At 50.7% G+C, this 19984-nt stretch overlaps 8 protein-coding genes across 8 annotated transcripts in view; 5 read left to right on the top strand and 3 right to left on the bottom strand.

The window, feature by feature from the left end:
- P152DRAFT_510980 (uncharacterized protein) overlaps positions 1-450 on the bottom strand; it is a gene marked incomplete at both ends in the record, with an annotated part of 2608 nt that extends 2158 nt beyond the window's left edge. The window contains one exon of the mRNA XM_033682694.1: positions 33-450. Coding sequence (XP_033537799.1) covers positions 33-450 — 418 coding nt within the window. The remainder of the gene's footprint in view (positions 1-32) is intronic.
- A 506-nt stretch (positions 451-956) lies between these two features.
- P152DRAFT_454413 (uncharacterized protein) lies at positions 957-1915 on the bottom strand. The gene has a single exon (XM_033678588.1). It carries the CDS (start codon positions 1692-1694, stop codon positions 1425-1427), a length of 270 nt encoding a protein of 89 aa, XP_033537798.1. The 5' UTR covers positions 1695-1915; the 3' UTR covers positions 957-1424.
- Positions 1916-2124: 209 nt separating this feature from the next.
- P152DRAFT_427992 (uncharacterized protein) lies at positions 2125-9943 on the top strand (the record flags this gene model as incomplete). Its single annotated transcript, XM_033677317.1, has 2 exons — positions 2125-9340; positions 9389-9943. 2 exons carry the CDS (start codon positions 2125-2127, stop codon positions 9829-9831), a joined length of 7659 nt encoding a protein of 2552 aa, XP_033537797.1. The 3' UTR covers positions 9832-9943.
- Positions 9944-10511: 568 nt separating this feature from the next.
- On the bottom strand, positions 10512-10899 carry P152DRAFT_373078 (zf-DNL-domain-containing protein; the record flags this gene model as incomplete). The annotated part of the gene is made up of 2 exons (XM_033675550.1): positions 10512-10613; positions 10687-10899. Coding segments are annotated over 2 exons (315 nt in total), but the record flags the coding sequence as incomplete, so codon positions are not given.
- Positions 10900-11289: 390 nt separating this feature from the next.
- P152DRAFT_112553 (cullin-3) lies at positions 11290-14444 on the top strand. Its single transcript, XM_033673641.1, has 4 exons — positions 11290-11583; positions 11683-12060; positions 12112-14003; positions 14071-14444. The coding sequence occupies exons 1-4, from the start codon at positions 11539-11541 to the stop codon at positions 14240-14242; spliced, it is 2487 nt and encodes an 828-aa protein (XP_033537795.1). The 5' UTR covers positions 11290-11538; the 3' UTR covers positions 14243-14444.
- A 1771-nt stretch (positions 14445-16215) lies between these two features.
- On the top strand, positions 16216-16922 carry P152DRAFT_112645 (uncharacterized protein). The gene is made up of 3 exons (XM_033673642.1): positions 16216-16449; positions 16507-16582; positions 16644-16922. Exons 1-3 carry the CDS (start codon positions 16311-16313, stop codon positions 16828-16830), a joined length of 402 nt encoding a protein of 133 aa, XP_033537794.1. The 5' UTR covers positions 16216-16310; the 3' UTR covers positions 16831-16922.
- On the top strand, positions 16855-17373 carry P152DRAFT_454408 (uncharacterized protein). The gene has a single exon (XM_033678587.1). It carries the CDS (start codon positions 17014-17016, stop codon positions 17185-17187), a length of 174 nt encoding a protein of 57 aa, XP_033537793.1. The 5' UTR covers positions 16855-17013; the 3' UTR covers positions 17188-17373.
- Positions 17374-17623: 250 nt separating this feature from the next.
- On the top strand, positions 17624-19984 carry P152DRAFT_112680 (uncharacterized protein; the record flags this gene model as incomplete). Its single annotated transcript, XM_033673643.1, has 4 exons — positions 17624-17640; positions 17875-18210; positions 18269-19842; positions 19892-19984. Coding segments are annotated over exons 2-4 (1770 nt in total), but the record flags the coding sequence as incomplete, so codon positions are not given.

Here is a 19984-nt window from a genome sequence, read left to right as displayed (position 1 = left end):
CTTCGAGACGACGGAACTGATTCCCGGAGCACTTGGTGAAGGCTTCGAGACGACGGAACTGATTCCTGAAGCACTTGGCGAAGGCTTCGAGACGATAGAGCTAATTCCCGAAGCACTTGGCGAAGGCTTCGAGACGAGAGAGCTGATTCCAGAAGCACTTGGCGAAGGCTTTAGAGGCGGAAGGGCCACAGATGGAACTGGGGTCACAGTGAGGATTACGGTGCTGACAGCAGGTACGCCTCCTATATCGTGGCCACGGTGGCGGTCGTGGTGATCGTCATGGTGAGGATCATGGTGAGGATTATGGTGAGGATTACGGTGAGGGTCATGGTGAGGATTATGGTGAGGATCATAGTGGGGATCATAGTGATGATCCTGGTGATGGCCATGGTGATGGGCGTATGTTCTGCTGAGATAAACACCCAGCAAAAGAAGGGAATGGTACTTCATGATGGCAAAATGAATGACTGTAAAAGAGTGACTGAAACGAAAGACTTGACGATAGAGAAAGCTAGAATAGCACTGCACATATGGAGTGACATGAGTAGGAATATATGGCATGGCTCCTCTTCCGCCCCTGGCTCTCATATGATGCCTTAGCAATCATAGATTGATTGACTCTACCTTGAGTAATCACATCTTCTACCTCTTCGCCGCAGCTCTTCCATAGGCCTTCATGTGCTCGAGCTGATAATGCGGTCCATTATTGGGTTTATATTAAGTACTTTTCTGAAGAAGGAATCCCTAATTGGTTTCCAGGCCTTGGGCAGTATTAGATGCTATTCTCGGCTGATGAGCCGACAGGTCTGGTTAGTTTAAAGGACCTCAAGGCGCCGAGTGACCCGGCGCAAAACCCTATAAACCCAACATCACGATGCTAGGAGTAGCCCCCGAGTGTGGCCATCGTCGCTTCACCGTGAACGCTAAGACGAAGTACAAGCTGCACCTGGTATAGGGTGAAGTGATGCTGGTGTTTCTGCCGTGATCCGATTTGCTCAATGAACGTGGATGTTAGCATTCAATTTGAAGCCTGGCTTAAGGCCAATATATCTGACGCCGGCGCGCAAGTATAATAGAAAATGAGGTACCTCGGCAGGGTCATAGAGATATTATAACTCACTCAGCGTCGATAAAGCTCTGGAAGACTTGGACTAGGTTGAATAATAAATAAAAGTAGTTGAGAGGTATTTGAATCCAAGCAACCCTTCGCAAGCGGTCAAATAGACAACAAGGCATGAGGCAATGCAAAGCTGAGTGGCTCGGCGAACCTAGGTGGGTACATGGTACTCAACCTAACTGAATCTCCAATCCCTGTTAATCGAATGATGAAAATATATTTAGCGATATTGTACTTCCATACCTCATCTGCCCGTTCCTGCAGCTGGGGACATTAGAATGGGAGTGGTCAGCCAATTTCATTTATCTTACCGTATCGGAAACAGATCCGAGCGATCGAGATGATGTACCAACATATGCTCTCCAGACAAACTAGGCGACCGAATTGTAGCACATAATCTAGCCGATCGCCTGGTGGGTCGAATCGCGGTGCCGGCATGCGGCAATAATATCATCCAAACCGACCAGTACATTAAACGCATCCACACCAGAAACTGCAGAGTTCCCTTGACGGGCAAGCCCGTCTTCTCATACGAGAGATAGTTCGCCGTCTGCCAATAGTTGGAGGTTCCGCTCATGCTCCATCCGTGGGACTACAGTCAATCATTACGATAGATCTAGTTCGGCGAGAAGTCGAGAAGTCGAGAAGTCGGAAGAATGTGCCCATCCAACGGAGACACTACCCATAGAAAGTGGCAGCGCTTCTTTCGATAGGTAGACCGTAGTCAATGCTCTCCCCAGCTAATATAACCTCGAGACAGGAACATTCAAAATGCGTCCTCGACGTCTAAACTCTAGGTGAATAAGTAATTGATGAGAAAAAGTTGGATGAGAAAAAAGTCGAGAAGATAACACCCAAACTACGGTCTGGCTTATACAGTCCGCCGGGTGAAAGTTCACCGCCATATCACGTGAAATTGCTGGAGTATCAACTTTTTTTCCACGCCTCTTCAATGGATGATGTTCAACGATCAAAAATCATAATATTCGACCACAATATCCGGAGCCATGCCTCCAAAAACCAAGCGGCTGTCTCGCCCGAAGAGTAAAATCCGCGAAAAGAAAGAGCATGGAAATGGCAACCGTCACCGGTTTCAGAGTTTTACAAGACGCATTGCGAACATCAGCATCGATCCCATCCGATCCACCCGAAATGAGCGGTTGGAAATTGACTCTGATGACACCAGTTCTTACTTCAGGACTTCTCTCGAACGATGGGAAGATATAAATCTTTCCGGAAACTTCACAAACTTTTCTCAGAAAGTTCGACCTCTATCCCAGACACTACCCCAGATTCTCCATCATGAAAAAGAGATACACGAGCTGCTCCTCGAGCATATTGGTCTAGGAGACACCTTATCTCTTGAACCATTGCTTTCCCTAGTCTCTAGCTTTGCCCGGGATTTGGGAGTCAGATTCGAAAAGTACTTCCCAACGACCGTGAATGCGGTTGCTGGACTTGTGCTCCGTCACAATGCTGTTGAAGTCATTGAGTGGAGCTTTATGTGCCTTGCTTGGCTGTTCAAATTCCTCTTTAGGGTCCTTATCGAGGATATCAAGACTGTCTTTGACCTCATGGAACCCCTACTTGGCGCGTCTCATGAGAAACCGTTCCTCTCTCGATTTGCTGCAGAAGCTCTGAGTTTTCTCATTCGAAAAGCTGCTTCTAGTCGCAAAGAGGAGCACAAAGCTCTGAATGCCATAGTTCAACACTCTCTTGAGTCAGCTGCCGAGGCTGACCCACCGTCAAAAACCTTCCAAGGCGGTCTAATTGTCCTCTATGTCGAGTCTATCAAGGGCATACAGGACAGAGTCCATCTTAACGGTCCCACTATTCTACATGAGTTGGTGACTGTTGCCGTCGAGTTGTCAACTGACACCTTCCGCACGCACTTGATGACCGACATCATTTCCGGAATCTTTGTGGAGATATCACCCGAACTCTGTGCGGAGGCACATGCCTCACTGATCAGCGTCATCCTGGAAATTGCGCAAGCAAAAGAATTCACCTTGACCCAATGGAAATTCCTTGTCAACTTGCTATTTTCCGCAATCTCCGTCTGCCGCGATCGTTCGGAGGTTGACTGGAAAGGTGTCTTTCAATGCATCGATCTCTCGATGTCGTTTGTCGAGGGCAATGGTGTAAACCACGCGGATATTGCACCGGATGTCCTCGGTCTTTCGGTTCTCGCGTTGCAACGCTGTCCATTGGACGTCATGTTGATACGATCGAAGCAGCTAGACCGTTTGATCCGCGAGCCATGGGCAGCATACTTTGTTGCATTCTGCGAGTTCTTTGCAAAGTTCGGCATTGAACGATTCGACGGTTTCTTGCTTGCTCTATTTCAACGATTCGTCACCGAGCAATGGAACGCCTACGAGACAGGGATTTGCTCCTCGTTGCTTAATATCCTACCGAGATTAAGCGGTCAAGGGCGGCCTATTGTCATTCCACAAGCGTGGAAGAATAGGATGTGCTCTTTCTTCAATACCCTTTGCTCAGCTGAGACTGACGATCCATCATTTCAATCTCAACTTTGGCTCTGCAATGTATTCCTCGAGCTCCCCTCTCAGCAACGACTAAATCTGGATATCGAGAAGCATTTGACGAAGACCCTTCGAAACCTGTTGCTTCGAACCCTCAAGCACACTAAAGATTCGATGCGTTCGGATTTACGTTTGTTCTCTCTTGGCAACGCTCACAAATGCCTTTTATCGGCGGATTCCTCCACTCCTCACGATGATTGGGCCTCCATTTGTGAAATGGCGCCCAGCGTTGCATTCGCACCTGCATTCTGGGAAGCAATGAGCATGCGCTGCCGAAGCGGTTGCCGCTTGAGTGATCTCACCGAAGCCCAGGTCGATCGATTGGCAGATTCTATGAAGATGGCCTTGTCAGCACCATCTCGTTCGCTACGCAACTGTTGTCTCGATACACTGGGACTGCTTTGTGCGGGCGAAACCCCTCTCGTTCCAATCATTGATGCTCTACAATCCATCGAATCCGCTCCTGTCTCGATCGATACAGGTAGAGCTGTCGGAATTCCAATACGAAAGCTGGCTACTTTGTACAGCGCCGCCTCCTCACATCCCCTTCTCAAAGTCTGTATTCCTGCCTACTGCTTCGGACTGTTGACTGTCCATTTCGCCCCTATATGGGAAGACATTCTCAAAACTTTGAGAGCAATCGTCGAATCGAAAGAGGGAGAGCTTGTGGTATCGCAGATCTCATTTGAGTGGCTGCGAGGGCCGGACCAGGGCAACGCTATTGAGGCCGAACCAGATGAAGATGAAGAACAAGAAGACGATTGGATCCTCCCGCATCATGGGAATACGTTTCTCGAGAGGACCGTCAAATCGTTCGAAAAGTCCTTTCACCAGGAGAAGCACGCCGAAGAACACCTTCGAACCATTTTCAAACAAGCGCATGACATCAACCCCGATTCAACCATCTCGCGCCAAGAACAAGCCTTGCGAGTTTTCAATGCAGTACCGCATATGGCTGAGAAGAGGTCGCGAGAATTGGTCCCTTTCCTGATGAAATGGACCGAGACTCTGTCCCAAGTGAACGCAGACGAAATCACTCAAGATGACGAAGCTGAGCAGGAGCAGGATTCCTTGGACATTACTCTGGATGTCAAGGAACGGAAGTCGCTCCTCTCACTCTTCAGTAAATTCAAAAATCCGAAAGCGTTGTACCAATCGTCCGAAGTTCACGGAGCTCTATCAACACTTCTCACGGTTGGAGATTCCGACATCCAACGAAGCGCAATGAAGGCTCTGATGACCTGGAAATCACCAAGCTTACTGAAGTATCAAGAGGCACTCTTTGACCTCATTGACGATGCCAAGTTTAAGGATCGCATCACCATCTTCCTGGGAAACGTCGACGACGACTCCGCTCTGCAGCCCACAGATCGACCTGTGGTTATGCCGATAGTGCTCCGGCTACTTTACGGAAAAGCCATCACCAAATCAGGAACGCGCAGTGCTGCCAACCGTCCGGAAAACAAACGACGTGCCATATTTGGCGCATTGACGAGATTTCCGGCCGAAGATTTGCTGGAGTACATTCGGATTTGCTTTGGCCCCTTGAGAGACGTCAAGTTGTTCCAAGGTGACGATGTGGACCAAGATGTGCTCAACGAGGACGTTCTAGACATACGACGGCAGCAAGGCGTGCTCACAATGCTGAGGGATCTGCTGGCTTTCCTTGGATCGTCGGCGGAGTCAGTTGCAGCGGATGTTGTTGAGCCAATTCTTTACTGCCTCCTCAGATCTTACCCTTCATCATCAAACAACGCGGCATCCCCGGAGAGGCAAAAGGTTGTACGCAGTATTTCATACAAATGCTTGGCGATGTTGTTCGAGCATGGAACTGGAATCGACTGGACCAAATATGTTCCTATCATTCTCAGCACCGCTGTGTTTGATAGAGATGTCAGTTTCGCGGGCGAACAAGCTCAGGCTGTCTCGGGTCTATTGCAACTTGTCGGACTATTCTACGGCAACTCAGCAACGGCGTGCTTCCTCTCTCAGGAATATCCCAGCATGCTGAAAAGTGTTGTTGACTGCTTGACAACCCCGAACGCGAAGGCCGAAGTGCAAGTGTTTGTCCTTTCTCAAGTTTTGGACGGCCTAGCCGAACTCGCCTCCGAAAGCGGCTTGCAAAGCCAAACGATCCAGGAATCACTGCTTCGCGATGTTGACTACGCGCTCGATTCCATTGCTGCGATTATCGAGAAGGGATCCGAGCAGCCGGTCTTGGAGGCAAGTCTAAGCACGCTCGTCACATTCTCGGGCTTGGTCCGCACCCAAAAGAGCGCCGAAAAGCTAGTTATGCTGGTGTCAAGTCTGCTGGAACAGCCGAAAGGACAACTGAATCAGAAGGTCAAGACGGATCTGCTGAGGATTCTACACCATTTCATTCCCCGGACTCAGATGGATGCAGCTTCCGATGAGTTTGAACGGCTATATCGTATCATTTCCTCCATCTTCGGTGACCCAGGAAAGCCCGAAATACGACTGCTTCTGTGCGACGTGGTGGATGATCTATCTCAAATCAATGATTCCCTGGCAGGAATCAGCACTATATGCCGCGAGCTAAACAGTGTGGAGTACCGGAACTTGAGCGAACCGGATTTCACCAAAAGACTCGGAGCGTACCATCAAGTCAACGAGACTCTGTATTCCTCATTGACCACATTACAATGGCTTCCAATCCTTTACAATGCACTCCACTTTCTGAAAGTTCCCGATGAGCTATCTATCCGAGCCAGCGCTTCACTCACCGTACGACGATTCATTGAAGTCTCAGGCACCAAATCAGAGGAAGAATGTGCTGCCTATAAATGCCAGGTCGAGAGCGTTATCCTTCCAGACCTCATCAAAGGCCTTCGGGCCCATGATGAGCAAGTCCGCGCAGAATTTGTTGGCTTGCTTGGAGTAATGGTCGCCAAGTATCCCTCAGGATCTAGTGTGAGCTCACTCGGACCACTTCTGATGAATGGCGATGAGGAGGCGTCCGTTTTCGCCAACATTCTCCACATCCAACACCATAGGCGTCTACGAGCCATGCGTCGTATGGCCGAGCAAGCCCAGACAGGGCAGTTCACCACCTTCGTTGTCAGCCAAGTCCTCATTCCACTCATGGAGAGCTTTGTGCTTGATAAGACTACTGCTGAGAATCACCACAACTTGGTCACTGAGGCTATTATAGCCATCAACTCGCTTGCGGCATGGTTGGCTTGGTCTCAGATGCGGGCGATACTTCAGAAACATTGCGGTCGCTTGAAGGCACCTGAGGCAAAAACGAAGACACTCACCCGGCTGATCTCGTCTTATTTGGACTCCCTAAGCCGCTCCGCTTCAAAGTTGAAGAAATCTGAGGATGCTGCTGACGGGGATGTTGACATGAGCGACGCCGTTGAGACTGCCTTGTCGAAATCAATCACGAGCCCTACAAAGTTCCGTCGCGACCTCACAGATGGCGTTCTACCGCCACTATACCAATTCCTCCACAAGCAAGACGAAGACACGGTTCAGTCCCGTATGATACTTGCACCATGTTACGCCAAGACCATCAAACTGTTAACGGATGATGAATTCGAACAGAAGCTGGTTTCGCTACTTTCTGAAGTATCCGCGGTGCTTCGGAGCAAATCGGCCGACACTCGAGATACTGCACGGAAAGCGATTGCGGATATCGTCACCGCATTGGGACCTCAATCCGTTGGCTTTGTCATCAAGAGTCTCAACTCCACTCTTCAGAGAGGCTATCAACGCCATGTCTTCTCATTCACAGTGCACACTCTCCTTGTGATACTGATACCCACTATATCCGCTGGTGATCTCGACTACTGTCTTGAAGACCTAGTCAACGTGATGATGGACAGTACGTTTGGCGCAGTCGGAGAGGAGAAGGAATCAGAAGACTACATCAGTCAAATGAAGGAGGTGAAGAGCAACAAGAGCTTTGACGCGATGGAGATTGTGTCGAAGATTTGCACGCAGTCAAGTATCGCAAGTCTGATCCAGCCACTCCGCGTATTGCTGACGGAAAACCTTCCGCTGGCCATGATTCGGAAAGTGGACGAATTTCTCCGCCGCATTGGACTTGGTATCATGCAGAATCCCGCACTCTCAGACCGAGGCATCTTGATTTTCTGCTTCGAGATCCTACAGCAACCCACCAAGCAGGCAGCCGGCGCACGGCGAGCCTCCCTGCTGTATAAGCTCGTCCGCTTCGGGCTCGACTTGCTTCGATCCGTCCTTCAAAAGCACCCAAACTTGAAGACGCCCGAGAATCTTTCCGGATTACTGCCGCCAATCTGCGACTCGATTCTGGCATCACACGAAGAGGTTCAAATGTCCGCAATGCGACTTGCAGCATCGATAATCGCGGCCCCCCTTCCACGACTCGCCACCGATGCGCCAGTATTCGTGGCAGAAGCCGTCCGCATCGTGGAGGGTGCCCCAAATACTGGCACTGAACTTTCTCAAGCCGCCCTCAAGCTCATTGTTGCCGTATTGAAGGACCGAAAAGATGTGATGGTCAAAGAGAAGCACATTGCGCATATTTTGAAGCGTATTCGGACCGACATTGAAGAACCAGAGCGACAAGGTGTCATGTTCAGCTTGCTCAAAGCCGTCACTGGCCGTAAGATGGTAATGCCTGAGCTCTACGAAGCCATGGATACCGTGGCGAGAATCATGATCACGAACCAGACAAAGTCAACCCGAGCCATGGCAAGGTCGACCTACTTCCTGTTCTTGACGAATTGTCCGCAAAGCAAAGACCGATTCTCCAAGCAAGTTCAGTTCCTCGTCAAGAACCTCCAATATCAATACGAGGAAGGTCGAGAATCCACGATGGAGTTGATGCATCTTGTATTGACGAAGCTTGGAGAGGACCTAGTCCAGCAGGTCATCAAGTCGGCTTTTGTGCCCCTTGTGATGGTCATCATCAACGACGAGTCCGAGAGTTGCCGGGCGATGGCAGGAATTCTACTCAAAGAAGCGATGCAGCGCGCGGAATCCGAGCAGAGGTCCACAACTGTACGCCTACTTCAAGACTGGCTCAGCCAGAGTGAGTCCGATGCCTTGCGACATGCTGCCCTCCAAATCTGGGCTCTGTGGTTCGAGGTCATCGGCGATGACAACCGAGATGTTGGTCCTTTCCTCAGTTGGATGGCGGAATTTCTCAGCGATCCTACGACGATGTCCGATCGCGACAACTGGGAAACCATCTATTTCTCCCTGCAGACGTTCGAAAAGTTTTGCACCATTGCTCCTCAGCGTGCGTTTTCTTCCAAGACTAAGCCCGTGTGGGAGGCGATGCAGCAGTGTCTTTGGTTCCCTCACCAATGGGTCAAGGGGATGGCCGCGAAGCTAATTGGGTTATACCTGGATCAGTATTTCCGGACCAAGGTATCGAACGAAAAGGCGGGCACGGAAAAGAGTGCTCCTTCGTTTGATCTTGGTGACGACGAGCTCATCGGGTTGACCAAGTCACATCTAAGGGCATTTGAGTCGCCTGAGCCAGCCGATGAGCTGTTGAAGTACTGCTCCCGGAATCTGCTGGCTCTTGCCCGTCTCGTTGCTCAAACCCAGGTCCCTCTCGTTTCCCGCCGGTCATTGGCGCAAAAAGAAGAGCAAGAATTAGAAAACGATGAGTCGGAGTCCGAGGAAGTCGAGCAGGCTAGCAGGAGTATCCCAGGCGCAAGTCTGATATTCTCGCGCCTCGCCTACGTTGTCCGCAGAGAAGGACCAGGAGGACTACTCCCAACCATCCGGGTGAAGAAGGCCGCGATCGACCTAATGGCATCTCTATGTGAGACGCTCGACAAAGATGTCCTTTCCGAATCCATCCATGTCTTCCTCCCATCGCTCTACAACATGACGGACCCCAGCCAACCGAAAGCAAAATCTTTGAACGTCACGTACAACCAACTCCTGACGGAAACCATCAATACCAGCCAGGGCATCATGAGCGGGTTGCAGAAGAAGCTTGGGACGACGGAGTATGTGAGACATTATCAGAAGGCGAAGGAGGCGGCGGCCCAGAGGCGAGAGGAGAGGAGAGTCAAGCGGAAGTTGGATGCGGTGAATGATCCTGAGGCCCATGAGCGAATGAAACGGAAGAAGCGGGAGACGTCGAAGGCTCGGCAGAAGGAAGTGAGCATGGAGTATAGGGGGAGGAGAAGGGGTTGGTAAAAGGAATTGAGCATGGAGTATCGGGTAGGAAAAGGGGTTGGTAGTGGCGGAGCGGATCTTGTATAATAGATGAATTTTCAATCGTACCGGTAATATGATATCAGTCCACAACAATATGGAACCAACAAAGCCAATTTGGACCAATGATGTTGATATAGTTCGGACATAACAGTCAATAGTAGAAGTATAGAATTGCAAATCTTGCAAGGAGTCGTCTAGAAACATATTCTACAGGGCTTTTATATAGGTATCGTCTTACATAGCGTCTATACAACCAAACCCAGGCTAGACATCATGTCTCCCGAGCTGAACGCCTGCGCGCATCTGCGCGTCTCGGTAGCTATTAGTATACAGAAGACACAATTCTTCTTCTTCATGCCCATAACTGAGTGGAGAGTCGTATCAGAGTCCGCAGACCATCGCCTCCGTGTCGTCGTCAACACGAACGCGCTTGTGAATCATGGCCTCGCGGCGTCGCCAGATATTATGACACATCTGCGCTCACACGCAGTTCCCGCAGTGAACATAAACATTCCCCCTCCATGCCCCCCCACTACGATGCGAGAATCTTTGCGATGTTTTGTTCCGCGAAGTTCTGTTGAGCGCCCGAGGAATACGTCGTGGCCTGCCGACGGCACATGTTTCTCGCCTGGCCAGCGACCGACACCACATGCTCATTTGTAAAGCTCGATATCGCCATCCGGTTTCAAAACACCGCGTTTCAAGAGCTCGCCTTTGTCGCTCAGGATATCCTCTATGGTGATGCGGGAGTCCGAGAAGATCTGTCATGACCCGAAATCAGCTAATGTTCTTCCGCAGGATCACGAAGCCTTTTCGCAGACGATGGCTGCTTACCTTCAGGTGATCGCAGATGAGGTGGCGATTCTTGCACCCGGGACATGTCACCAGCACCGTCCCATGGTGGTAGCCCTGCTTTGACACTCGATGCGTGGACCGAGTGGTGCATTTCTTGCAGGTGAAGGTCATATCGTATGACGGAACGTCCTTCTTGGGCTCAGCTTCCTCATCGCTCACGGCTGGTGCCGAGCTAGGCGGTTCCGTCAAAGGTGCCCGCTGGTCCCGAAGGCTCCTGGCGGTCGAGAAACTGCTCTTCCACGCAGCGACAGAAGAAGTACGCCACAACGAGGCCCTCGCAGACGATCGAAGGACCGTCGATGGTATCCGCAGAGGAGCGGATGCGTATCCTTGATGCCATGATGGCAAAAGCGTGCGGATGCCACGAGCTGCCGGTAGCCTCTGCATTCTTCCAGGAGTATTATCGACGTGACACGGGTATATCAGAAAGGACTCAAAGGCCAATACGAAGTTTTGTCATCGTCGTCACTTTACAAAGAACTTGGGACTAAACTCAAAGCGGGCGTAAGTCGCGATGATCCTTGTTCGCGGGCGGCCCCACGTTCACTCCCGCTCTCAGCGTTCATTCATTCTTCGTTCAATCCAATCCGCCATTCCATGGTTACCTGCCTCCGCAACCACTTCTTCATTGCCTCACTTCTCTGAACCTTTCCTAAACGGCTCCAACTTCGTGTAGAATGTCTAGTGCATCACTCCGTGTTCTCAACCTGGAGGATTCGCTCTGACTCTTTTCCATTCCCCGTCACCACCGTATATCTCTCAGCTTCCACCCCCAAATTCGCCGCTAAACGTTAAAGAAGTAGCGATTCACTTGTCCCACGAGTCGACGTGATGATCGCCAGCCGTGGGGCTAGGAAGATAAAGCCTCCGCGAAAGGTATACGATCCTTCTTTCCCGCTTCCATTTGCTTCCCACAGAGTTATATATTACACCATGGCGGGACTGTTGGCTCACTTTGAATCCGTGCCTATACAGAACATCCAAGGCGACGATGTCGACCTCGAGCCGACATGGGTCACATTGTCGGACTCTTTCCGCGAAATCCATACTCAGAATGCCTCTCAGTTGTCATATGAGCAGCTCTACCGCCATGCCTACGTCTTGGTCCTCAAGCGCAAAGGAGACCAGCTCTACAAGCGGGTCATCGATTTCGAACACGACTGGCTGAGCGAAGATATCCGTCCGAGACTGCACACCCTCGCATCGTCGGCGCTTCTCAGTTTTGAGGAGTATGACACGAAGACGGTCAATGAGCGGAGAGTCAGCGGAGAGTTGTTGCTGAAGGGAGCAACCAAGGCATGGGATAACCATCAGACGTGCATCAACATGTTGGCGGATGTTCTGATGTATTTGGTATGGTACCGTGCCCCACGGTACAATTATTCGTGCTAATGGTACTTCTAGGATCGTGTCTACTGCCGTGAGCAACGCCGAACCCCCATTTTTGAGGCCTGCATGGAGCTCTTCCGTGACACCGTTCTCAAGTGGCTCGTCACCAAAGGCGAAGACGGAATGGACCTACTGGATGTATTATCGACGATCATTCTCGACCAAGTGCGCATGGAGCGCGATGGGGACACCATCAACAAGCACTTCATCCGGTCTTGTGTTCACATGATGGAAAGCTTGAACGAGTCGAACACCGACGGACAGGAGACACGCCTCTACGTTACCCGCTTTCAGCCCAGGTTTCTCAAAGCCAGCACAGAGTTCTATCGAGAGGAATCCGAGAGGCTGATTCGCGAAAATGATGCCGGGACCTACTGCCGCTGGGCGAGTCGCCGCATTCGGGAAGAGGAGGATCGGTGTCGATCAACCCTGTCGGAGTCCACAACCGATAAGATCAGGAGAGTGGTCGAAGATGAGCTGATCCGAAACAAGATAGCAGAGGTCATTGCGATGCCGAATGGCGTGAAGTTCATGAGTGACAACAACCGCATCGAAGAACTGAGCCTAGTCTATAATCTTAATGCACGAGTCGATTCCAAAAAGACGGAATTGATTACGGCAATCCAGAAACGGGTCGCACAAATGGGTGATGAGATCAACAGGGCTGCTCTTGCAGCCTCCCATACACCTCCCGCGCCAGCTCCTGGATATTCGGATGGATCGACGAAGTCTGGCGAACGGGTTGTCAATCAACATACCGCGGCTGCAATGAAATGGGTAGAGGATGTGCTGCAGCTTAAGGACAAATTCGACACGATCTGGCGCCTCTCGTTCGCTTCGGACCAGGCTCTACAAGCGGCATTGAGCAAGGTGTTCAGTGAGTTCATCAATGCCGCCACTTTCCCGCGTGGCACGGAATACATTTCTCTCTTCATCGACGACAACATGAAGAAGGGAATCAAAGGCAAGACAGAGCACGAAGTGGACCTGGTGCTGGATAAGGCGATCACTCTCCTTCGCTACGTTCAAGATAAAGACATGTTCGAGAAGTACTACAAGAAGCATCTCAGCCGTCGACTCCTCATGAACAAGTCCGTCAGCAACGACGTGGAGAAGCAAATGATCTCCCGGATGAAGATCGAGCTCGGCAACAATTTCACCTCGAAGCTGGAGTCGATGTTTAAGGACATGACCGTTTCGGAAGAGCTGAGCAATGGCTACAGGGCATACGTTGACAAGCTTGGAGACTATGACCCTGCGCGAGTCGACCTCTCGATGCATGTCCTCACGGCCACCGTTTGGCCACTGGATCACATGAGCGGCGCACTTGATCGCGACCCGAATAAGCAGGACAAGGCGCAAGGGCCGATCTTCCCTCCCGAGATTGAGCGGGTGAAGAAGGGGTTCGAAAAGTTCTACTTGAACCGACATTCCGGTCGGGTCCTCTCCTGGCTCGGTGGCATGGGCACCGCCGACATTCGCGCCGTCTTCCCTAAGGTTCCCACGAAGGATGGTCTGCGGGAACGCAAACACGAACTCAATGTCTCCACCTATGCGATGATCATCCTCCTCCTATTCAACGACCTCAGCGAGAACGAGGCGCTCACCTACGAGGAGATCGAGGCGCGGACGAACATTCCGCCCCACGAACTCACGCGAAACCTGCAGTCCCTGTCCTTGGCGACGAAGACGCGGATCCTCCTGAAGGAGCCGATGACCCGAGACATCAAGCCGACCGATCGCTTCAAGTTCAATGAGGGCTTTTCCGGCAAATTCATCCGCATCAAAGTCGGCGTCGTATCGGCGGGGAATAGAGTCGAAAATGACAAGGAGCGCCAGGACACGGATGACTCGGTGCGGCAGATGCGGGCTCACTACATCGAGGCGACGATCGTTCGCATTATGAAGTACGTACCTATCTCCTTTTCTAATATTTAGGCTGTTGTGAATAACCGAACTAACCTGTATAATCAGGCAACGCAAGACCTGCGCTCATCTCCAACTGATCAGCGAGACTATCTCGCAGCTCGCCTCCCACTTCAAGCCCGAGGTGACCATGATCAAGAAGCGCATAGAGTCGCTCCTCGACAAGGAGTATCTCGCCCGCATGCCGGAGGATGATTCGATGTACAAATACATCACCTGATCCCCGGCCCATCCTCATGTGCCCACTACCCATCCTTTCCTTCTTCTTAACGCTTGACGTTCGCCGACAACGCGTATTGCATCATCCACGGCGTTTCTTTGGTTTTATTTCCCGAGTAGCAACACTTCCAGAAAGGGTCCCTCGCGAGGTCACCATCTTTCGGGCGCGTTCGGATTCGGCATATGGCGGTGGTGTACGGTGGCCACAGGCCCGGCGTCCGACTATTTTTCGGTCACGGATGGATGGACCTCTCACTCGATAGGAAGGAAGCAAGCATGGTTTTATTGATCGCTCGGCTCTGGGGATGGGGGGAATACTGGTGCGCTCAGGAGCGAAAGCAACTACCCATTTGGGCGTTGAAGCGATACATGAGCTGCTAGCGTTAGCATTGATAGCTCTCTCGGATGGCGGGATCAGTCTATAGATTCTGCTGCAGCAGTGGAATCACCTCAATACAATCAAAAGTCATTATACTTTCCGCGGCGCCTTTGGGTGCGCCGCGTCCGATCTTCTTTCCATTTCTTATCGTAGGGGCGATGGTCTTTCGACTATCGCATCATTGCCTGCCGAGCCCGCTTTCACTATTCTCCTCAGCTACTCAATATCTACTATCTACAGACTACAACTAACGCCATGCGCTAAGCGCCCATTGTAGTGGCTCTAACAACCTCCAGTATCATGATAACTGTTGACCAGTGCTGCCCCCCTGTCATATCCGATATCTAAGTCTTAAGCAGGGCTATGCTGGTGAGGACCTGCCCGACCTGGGGAACTAGCCCGACACGTGGGAACATTCTGAGACTATCGCGGAGTAAATTAAGTGGCGTCTTAATGCTTATAGAGTGTGGACAGCATCCGGCATCCGGGTGAATGGCAAATTGACAATTAGCAACACAAGCGACCACGCGATACTTTCTCACTGCGGGAAGCTTGGTCCCGATGAGGTTCCAAGTTCCAACACAACAGAAGTTCCAACACGAGCCATGCGCTTTGACGAGACACACCCAGCCTCTCCCGCAAGAATCAAGAGTCAAATACTGTCAAAGCGCGATGGAGCAATGGTGATTATCATCAAGATGCTGGTTAAAGTGTCCTGAGAATTCTCAGGTTTCTAGACGGGGTTTCGAAGGTTATTTTTCCTTTGCGCTTTCATTATCGTGCCAAGACACCTCGTAGAATTGATATCTCCGCTACTAGTAGTCGAGCAATCAATCCCTTCCCTGTGGCGCCCGACTATCTTAGGCGCACCTCTGCTTCATTGTTGGGACTTTAGTGTGTCATTGATGCATCCTTTGCTGCCGCTCACATCTTTGAGGAGACAATCCAATCGCTTACCTTAAAAGCAAGGCACTGCAAGAATGGCGACTTCCTCTGCTGTTGATGTTCTGGACTACGGATTCGGAACCAGGCTCCTACTACAATACTTCTCTAGGAAGAAGCCGACCGCACCCCTACACCTTCATTTTCCCGCAATTACATTATGACGGAAGTTGATCCGCTAGGACTGAATGCATTTGAAGAACAAGTCCAAAGACTAGGAGATGTGAACAAACGAGGGGAGACAACAACTCGCGTGAACTACAAATCAGTGATAAAGAGATGGGAAATGTAAGCTCTGTGGGCATGGCAATGAGCACCAGCCGACTAACGGAATCGCTAAGGTTCTGCAAGTATCGAAATTATTCCGGATCCTCAGACGACCGGCTGACGATAGCAACGAACTTCGATATTATCGTTTTCTTGGCGTACATTATGGAGATCGATCGGATCGGGACGCCCGTAACATGGAACAACTATTTCACTCCATTCGGCGCGATTCGACATCAGAGGTTCCCGGACGTAGTTCGGTGGACCGCGGCGCAACGAAAACTACTGTAGGTACATATGCGACGGACTTCGGTGTAACTGTAACTGAGCTGAACTGGTTTAGTACATCTCTGAGATATTCACGAAAAAGTACAGGCTAAGCAACCTTCGCGAGCCTGCGTCAGTGATTGATTTCAAGGATCTGTATACGATCTTGGAAACGCACTGGGAGCGGTCGGACTTGTTCTTCAAAAACGACCGTATGCGTCTGCAGTTCCCTTTGGGGATCTTGATCCACGCCTATACGGCGACTCGGCCAGGTGCTATCCTGTACGGCCCATCTCACGTGCCAGGTGAAGAACCGGAGCCGTGGTATACGGAATTCAACCTTACCGACCTGAGTGAGCTACGCTGCCTATGCTAGAAGCACATCACGATCAAGCTAGTAAAGTATGTAGATCCTACCATGAGGGATCTATTCTATATCGACGTCGATCTCCAATGGACTAAAGGAGTCAAGCGGCACGGTAACCGGTGGGTAGTCTTGCGGGTTTAGACCTCTGCGTAGCTTGAGGCTAATGTGCGAGCTGTCCAGGAAAATCTTCATTCTTACAGAGAGCACTGTTCCAATGTTATGTCCCGTGTTCCATATCCTGGGTATTGCAATCATCGATGGCGCGCTGGAAGGAATGATAGACGATGCAAGCTATGACTTTTTAAAAATATTCGACATGGTGGTCCCTTGCCGTTTCTGGTTTTGGGTATCTCTTCCCTTACTCTGACTTCTTCATCTTCTTTCTTTTCTCTAAACTCTCCCCATCTACAACTTTTCGAAAGAATTGCAAAACCTTCTCTCCGTCCGCGTTCCGTTCCCACCCTTCACCTCCTTCGCCCTCCTTGCCTTTCCTTGCGCCTTTTCCTAACGGGCCCCTGTCACTCAATCGTTCTCCCCTTCTCGTTCGCGCATGACTGACACGACTCCGTTCCCAGCTGCGACTAGCCTCTGCCGCAGCAGAAGGGACAGAAGGGGCGGCCGCGACGACCTCGAGGCATTCGAAGACCGGAAGAACGTGTCTATAAGCATCGCGTGCCAAAACCAAGCCGGCTTAGAGAGTAATAGGGATAATTATAGCGGATGACAGGGCAGCAGCCAGCAGGGTTACCGGCCATGGCCAATCTAGAAACTCCACAATCAAGGGTTCCTACTTTGACGAAAGATGGTGGATAATATTTCCGTTTCTATTTTCGCGCTTGATATTATAAATATAGTCAACCAGAGTGGTATAAGACATTGCTTCAAATTCAGAGGGCGTACAACGCCCGTTGGCTACCGGAATGGAAAGGCAGTTAAGATGCTCGCTTTCGACAGTGTCGACAAATGATCTTGGCGTTAGCTCCGCCCTACTTTACAGCCGACAGCTGCTCTCCAGCAGTGGACAGCGGCAAGGCAGGAGTGTTGATTGGCGAGCCTTGCGAATGCATTTGCTAGTTGAGGATTGAGGATGTGTTACGGCACGGTAGCTGGATGCACACAACATACACATAGCCAAAGATATTCTAGATTAAGCTAAAGAAGAGAACAAGAAGGGGAAGTGTCGCAGGCCAAGGCATGAGCTCTAGGAGTCCAAGGCTACAAACTGCATTAATAATCTTGCCGTGACTCTCGTATATCTGTAGCTCTAGGGCCGGGGGACCAGGCATTCAGCTAGAACACACAACTTACACACAACTTACACACAACTAACACACAACAATACAACAACTTCGCTGCTGGAACAACAGCACCTCACTCCCAACCATTTTAGCACATCACGTGCGACAGGAAGCCTTCTTTGTTTACATCGAAGAGGGTTGGACTCTGAATCAACCCTTAACCTAATCAGGCTTGGGCTCTCAGCCTTAGCCAACCAAGGGTTTCAACCCATAACAGGATGAACCTCATCTGCGTACAGACATGAACTCACTCCCAGGTGTTCGCATGCCCATATACACGGCAACATGTGCCAGACGAGAGCAACAACCGGCACCTAGCAAAACTTAGCGTTGCTACTCCAAGCTCATGTCAGGCAGCACTCAACTCATTAGCGGTGTGTCCGCCAACCAGAATTCGCAGGTTGTCGCTGGCACTATCCATGGATCTGTGAACTTTAGGAGCAGCGAAAGTGAGGGTGCTTAGCTGGCTATGGCCTCAAAGCAGCAGGAAGCTGACTAGCAATCTAGACTTGAACGATGTGCTCAACTCCCTCCCTACCGCAAAGGACGCGCCGTTCAATGCATACCAGCGACAACACGACCCGGCCTGCCTTCCCGATACCCGCGTCGACCTCCTCCAAGAGATATACGACTGGGCTGACGGGCAAGATGGGCGCTCTCTTTTCTGGTTGAACGGCTTGGCCGGCACGGGCAAGTCGACAATTGCGCGCACTGTCGCCCGCAGGTACTTCGATGAGAAGCATCTCGGAGCCAGCTTCTTCTTCTCGCGCGGCGGTGGGGATGTTAACCATGCAGGCAAGTTCATCACGAGCATTGCGTGGCAGCTGGCGAACAACATACCCTCTCTTCAACAGCACATTTGCGATGCCATCATAGAGCGCCGCGACATTACGAGTCAGTCCCTCCGTGACCAGTGGCAGCAGCTTATCCTAGGTCCACTATTGAAGTTAGGTGAAAGCGGTAGCCAGTCCTCGTACATACTTATCGTTGATGCGCTCGATGAGTGCGACGGTGATAATAACATCCGGATTATCATACACCTCTTGGCTGAAGCTCGATTGTTAAAGACGGTTCGACTACGAGTCTTACTAACGAGCCGACCTGAGATTCCAATCCGATATGGATTCCGTCAGCTACCGAATGCGAATCTCCAGGATTTTGTACTTCACAGCATATCACCCTCAATCGTAGATCATGACATCTCTGTTTTCTTCGAGTATAATCTTAAACTTATTGGACAGGAGCACTCTCTGGATGACTCCTGGCCAGGCGAAGAGATTATCAAAAGCCTGATCCAGATTGCAGGGGGATTGTTCATTTGGGCCGCAACCGCTTGTCGGTTCATTCAAGAAGGTTATCTCGCAGACGAAAGAGTGCAAATTTTGCTAGAAGGCAGTACCTCTATTCCTGCACCAGAAGAGCATCCAGAAGTACACCTTAATAAGCTCTATACTACCGTCCTAAAGAAATCTATCCGGTCAGGTTACTCAGCAAAGGAGAAGGAAGCATCGTATGGCATGCAAAGGCACATTCTTGGAAGCATCGTTGTTCTCTTCTCTCCGCTCTCTGCCAGCTCGCTTCACAGGCTGCTTAATATCACCAAGCAAAAGATCGATCAGGTGCTCAGGGATCTTTATGCGATTCTAGACGTCCCTAAGGTCGACATATATCCACTTCGCCTGCATCACCCTTCGTTTCGCGACTTTCTTCTCGATAAAAAGAGATGCGGAGATCCAAATTTCTGGGTAGACGAGAAGGAAGCCCACCAAGTGTTAACCAACAGCTGTATCCAGCTTATGTCGTCATCACTCAAGCAAGATATCTGTTGCGTAGATGCCCCCGGCATGCTTGTAGCCAATGTCGAGAGAAGCCGAGTTGAAAAAAGCCTTCCTCCTGAAGTCCAGTACGCATGTCTTTACTGGATCCAGCACCTCCAGAAAAGCGGTGCTCGACTTTGCGATAATGGTCAAGTACATCAATTCTTGCAGGAGCATCTTCTTCACTGGCTCGAGGCTCTTGGATGGATGGGGAAGGTGTCGGAAGGAGCTCATGCTATCGCGTCTATAGAGCTATTTACTTCCGTTAGTATACCTCTAGCACGTCAAGTGCTTTCGCTAATAGTTCGGCTAGTTAAGTAATTGCCCTGGCATTTCAAGCTTTATCCATGATGCGAAGCGGTTCGTCCTCTATAATCGGCCAGCTATCGAGCAGGCTCCTCTTCAG

Source organism: Eremomyces bilateralis (assembly GCF_010015585.1).
Source record: "Eremomyces bilateralis CBS 781.70 unplaced genomic scaffold P152scaffold_2, whole genome shotgun sequence".
NCBI classification, from domain to species: domain Eukaryota; kingdom Fungi; phylum Ascomycota; class Dothideomycetes; order Eremomycetales; family Eremomycetaceae; genus Eremomyces; species Eremomyces bilateralis.
This window is presented reverse-complemented; position numbering and strand designations above follow the sequence as displayed.

What these genes read in the sequence shown, in the direction of transcription:
- P152DRAFT_112645 (XM_033673642.1), top strand. Translation starts at nt 16,311, where the DNA reads ATGCGTCTGCAGTTCCCTTTGGGGATCTTGATCCACGCCTATACGGCG. An exon ending in ATTCAACCTTACCGACCTGA is followed by an intron (nt 16,450 to 16,506) that starts GTGAGCTACGCT and finishes TAAAGTATGTAG; the next exon opens with ATCCTACCATGAGGGATCTA. An exon ending in GTCAAGCGGCACGGTAACCG is followed by an intron (nt 16,583 to 16,643) that starts GTGGGTAGTCTT and finishes CGAGCTGTCCAG; the next exon opens with GAAAATCTTCATTCTTACAG.
- P152DRAFT_112553 (XM_033673641.1), top strand. Translation starts at nt 11,539, where the DNA reads ATGATCGCCAGCCGTGGGGCTAGGAAGATAAAGCCTCCGCGAAAG. An exon ending in AGATAAAGCCTCCGCGAAAG is followed by an intron (nt 11,584 to 11,682) that starts GTATACGATCCT and finishes GTGCCTATACAG; the next exon opens with AACATCCAAGGCGACGATGT. An exon ending in ACGATCGTTCGCATTATGAA is followed by an intron (nt 14,004 to 14,070) that starts GTACGTACCTAT and finishes CTGTATAATCAG; the next exon opens with GCAACGCAAGACCTGCGCTC.
- P152DRAFT_454408 (XM_033678587.1), top strand. Translation starts at nt 17,014, where the DNA reads ATGACTGACACGACTCCGTTCCCAGCTGCGACTAGCCTCTGCCGCAGC.
- P152DRAFT_454413 (XM_033678588.1), bottom strand. Translation starts at nt 1,694, where the DNA reads ATGAGCGGAACCTCCAACTATTGGCAGACGGCGAACTATCTCTCGTAT.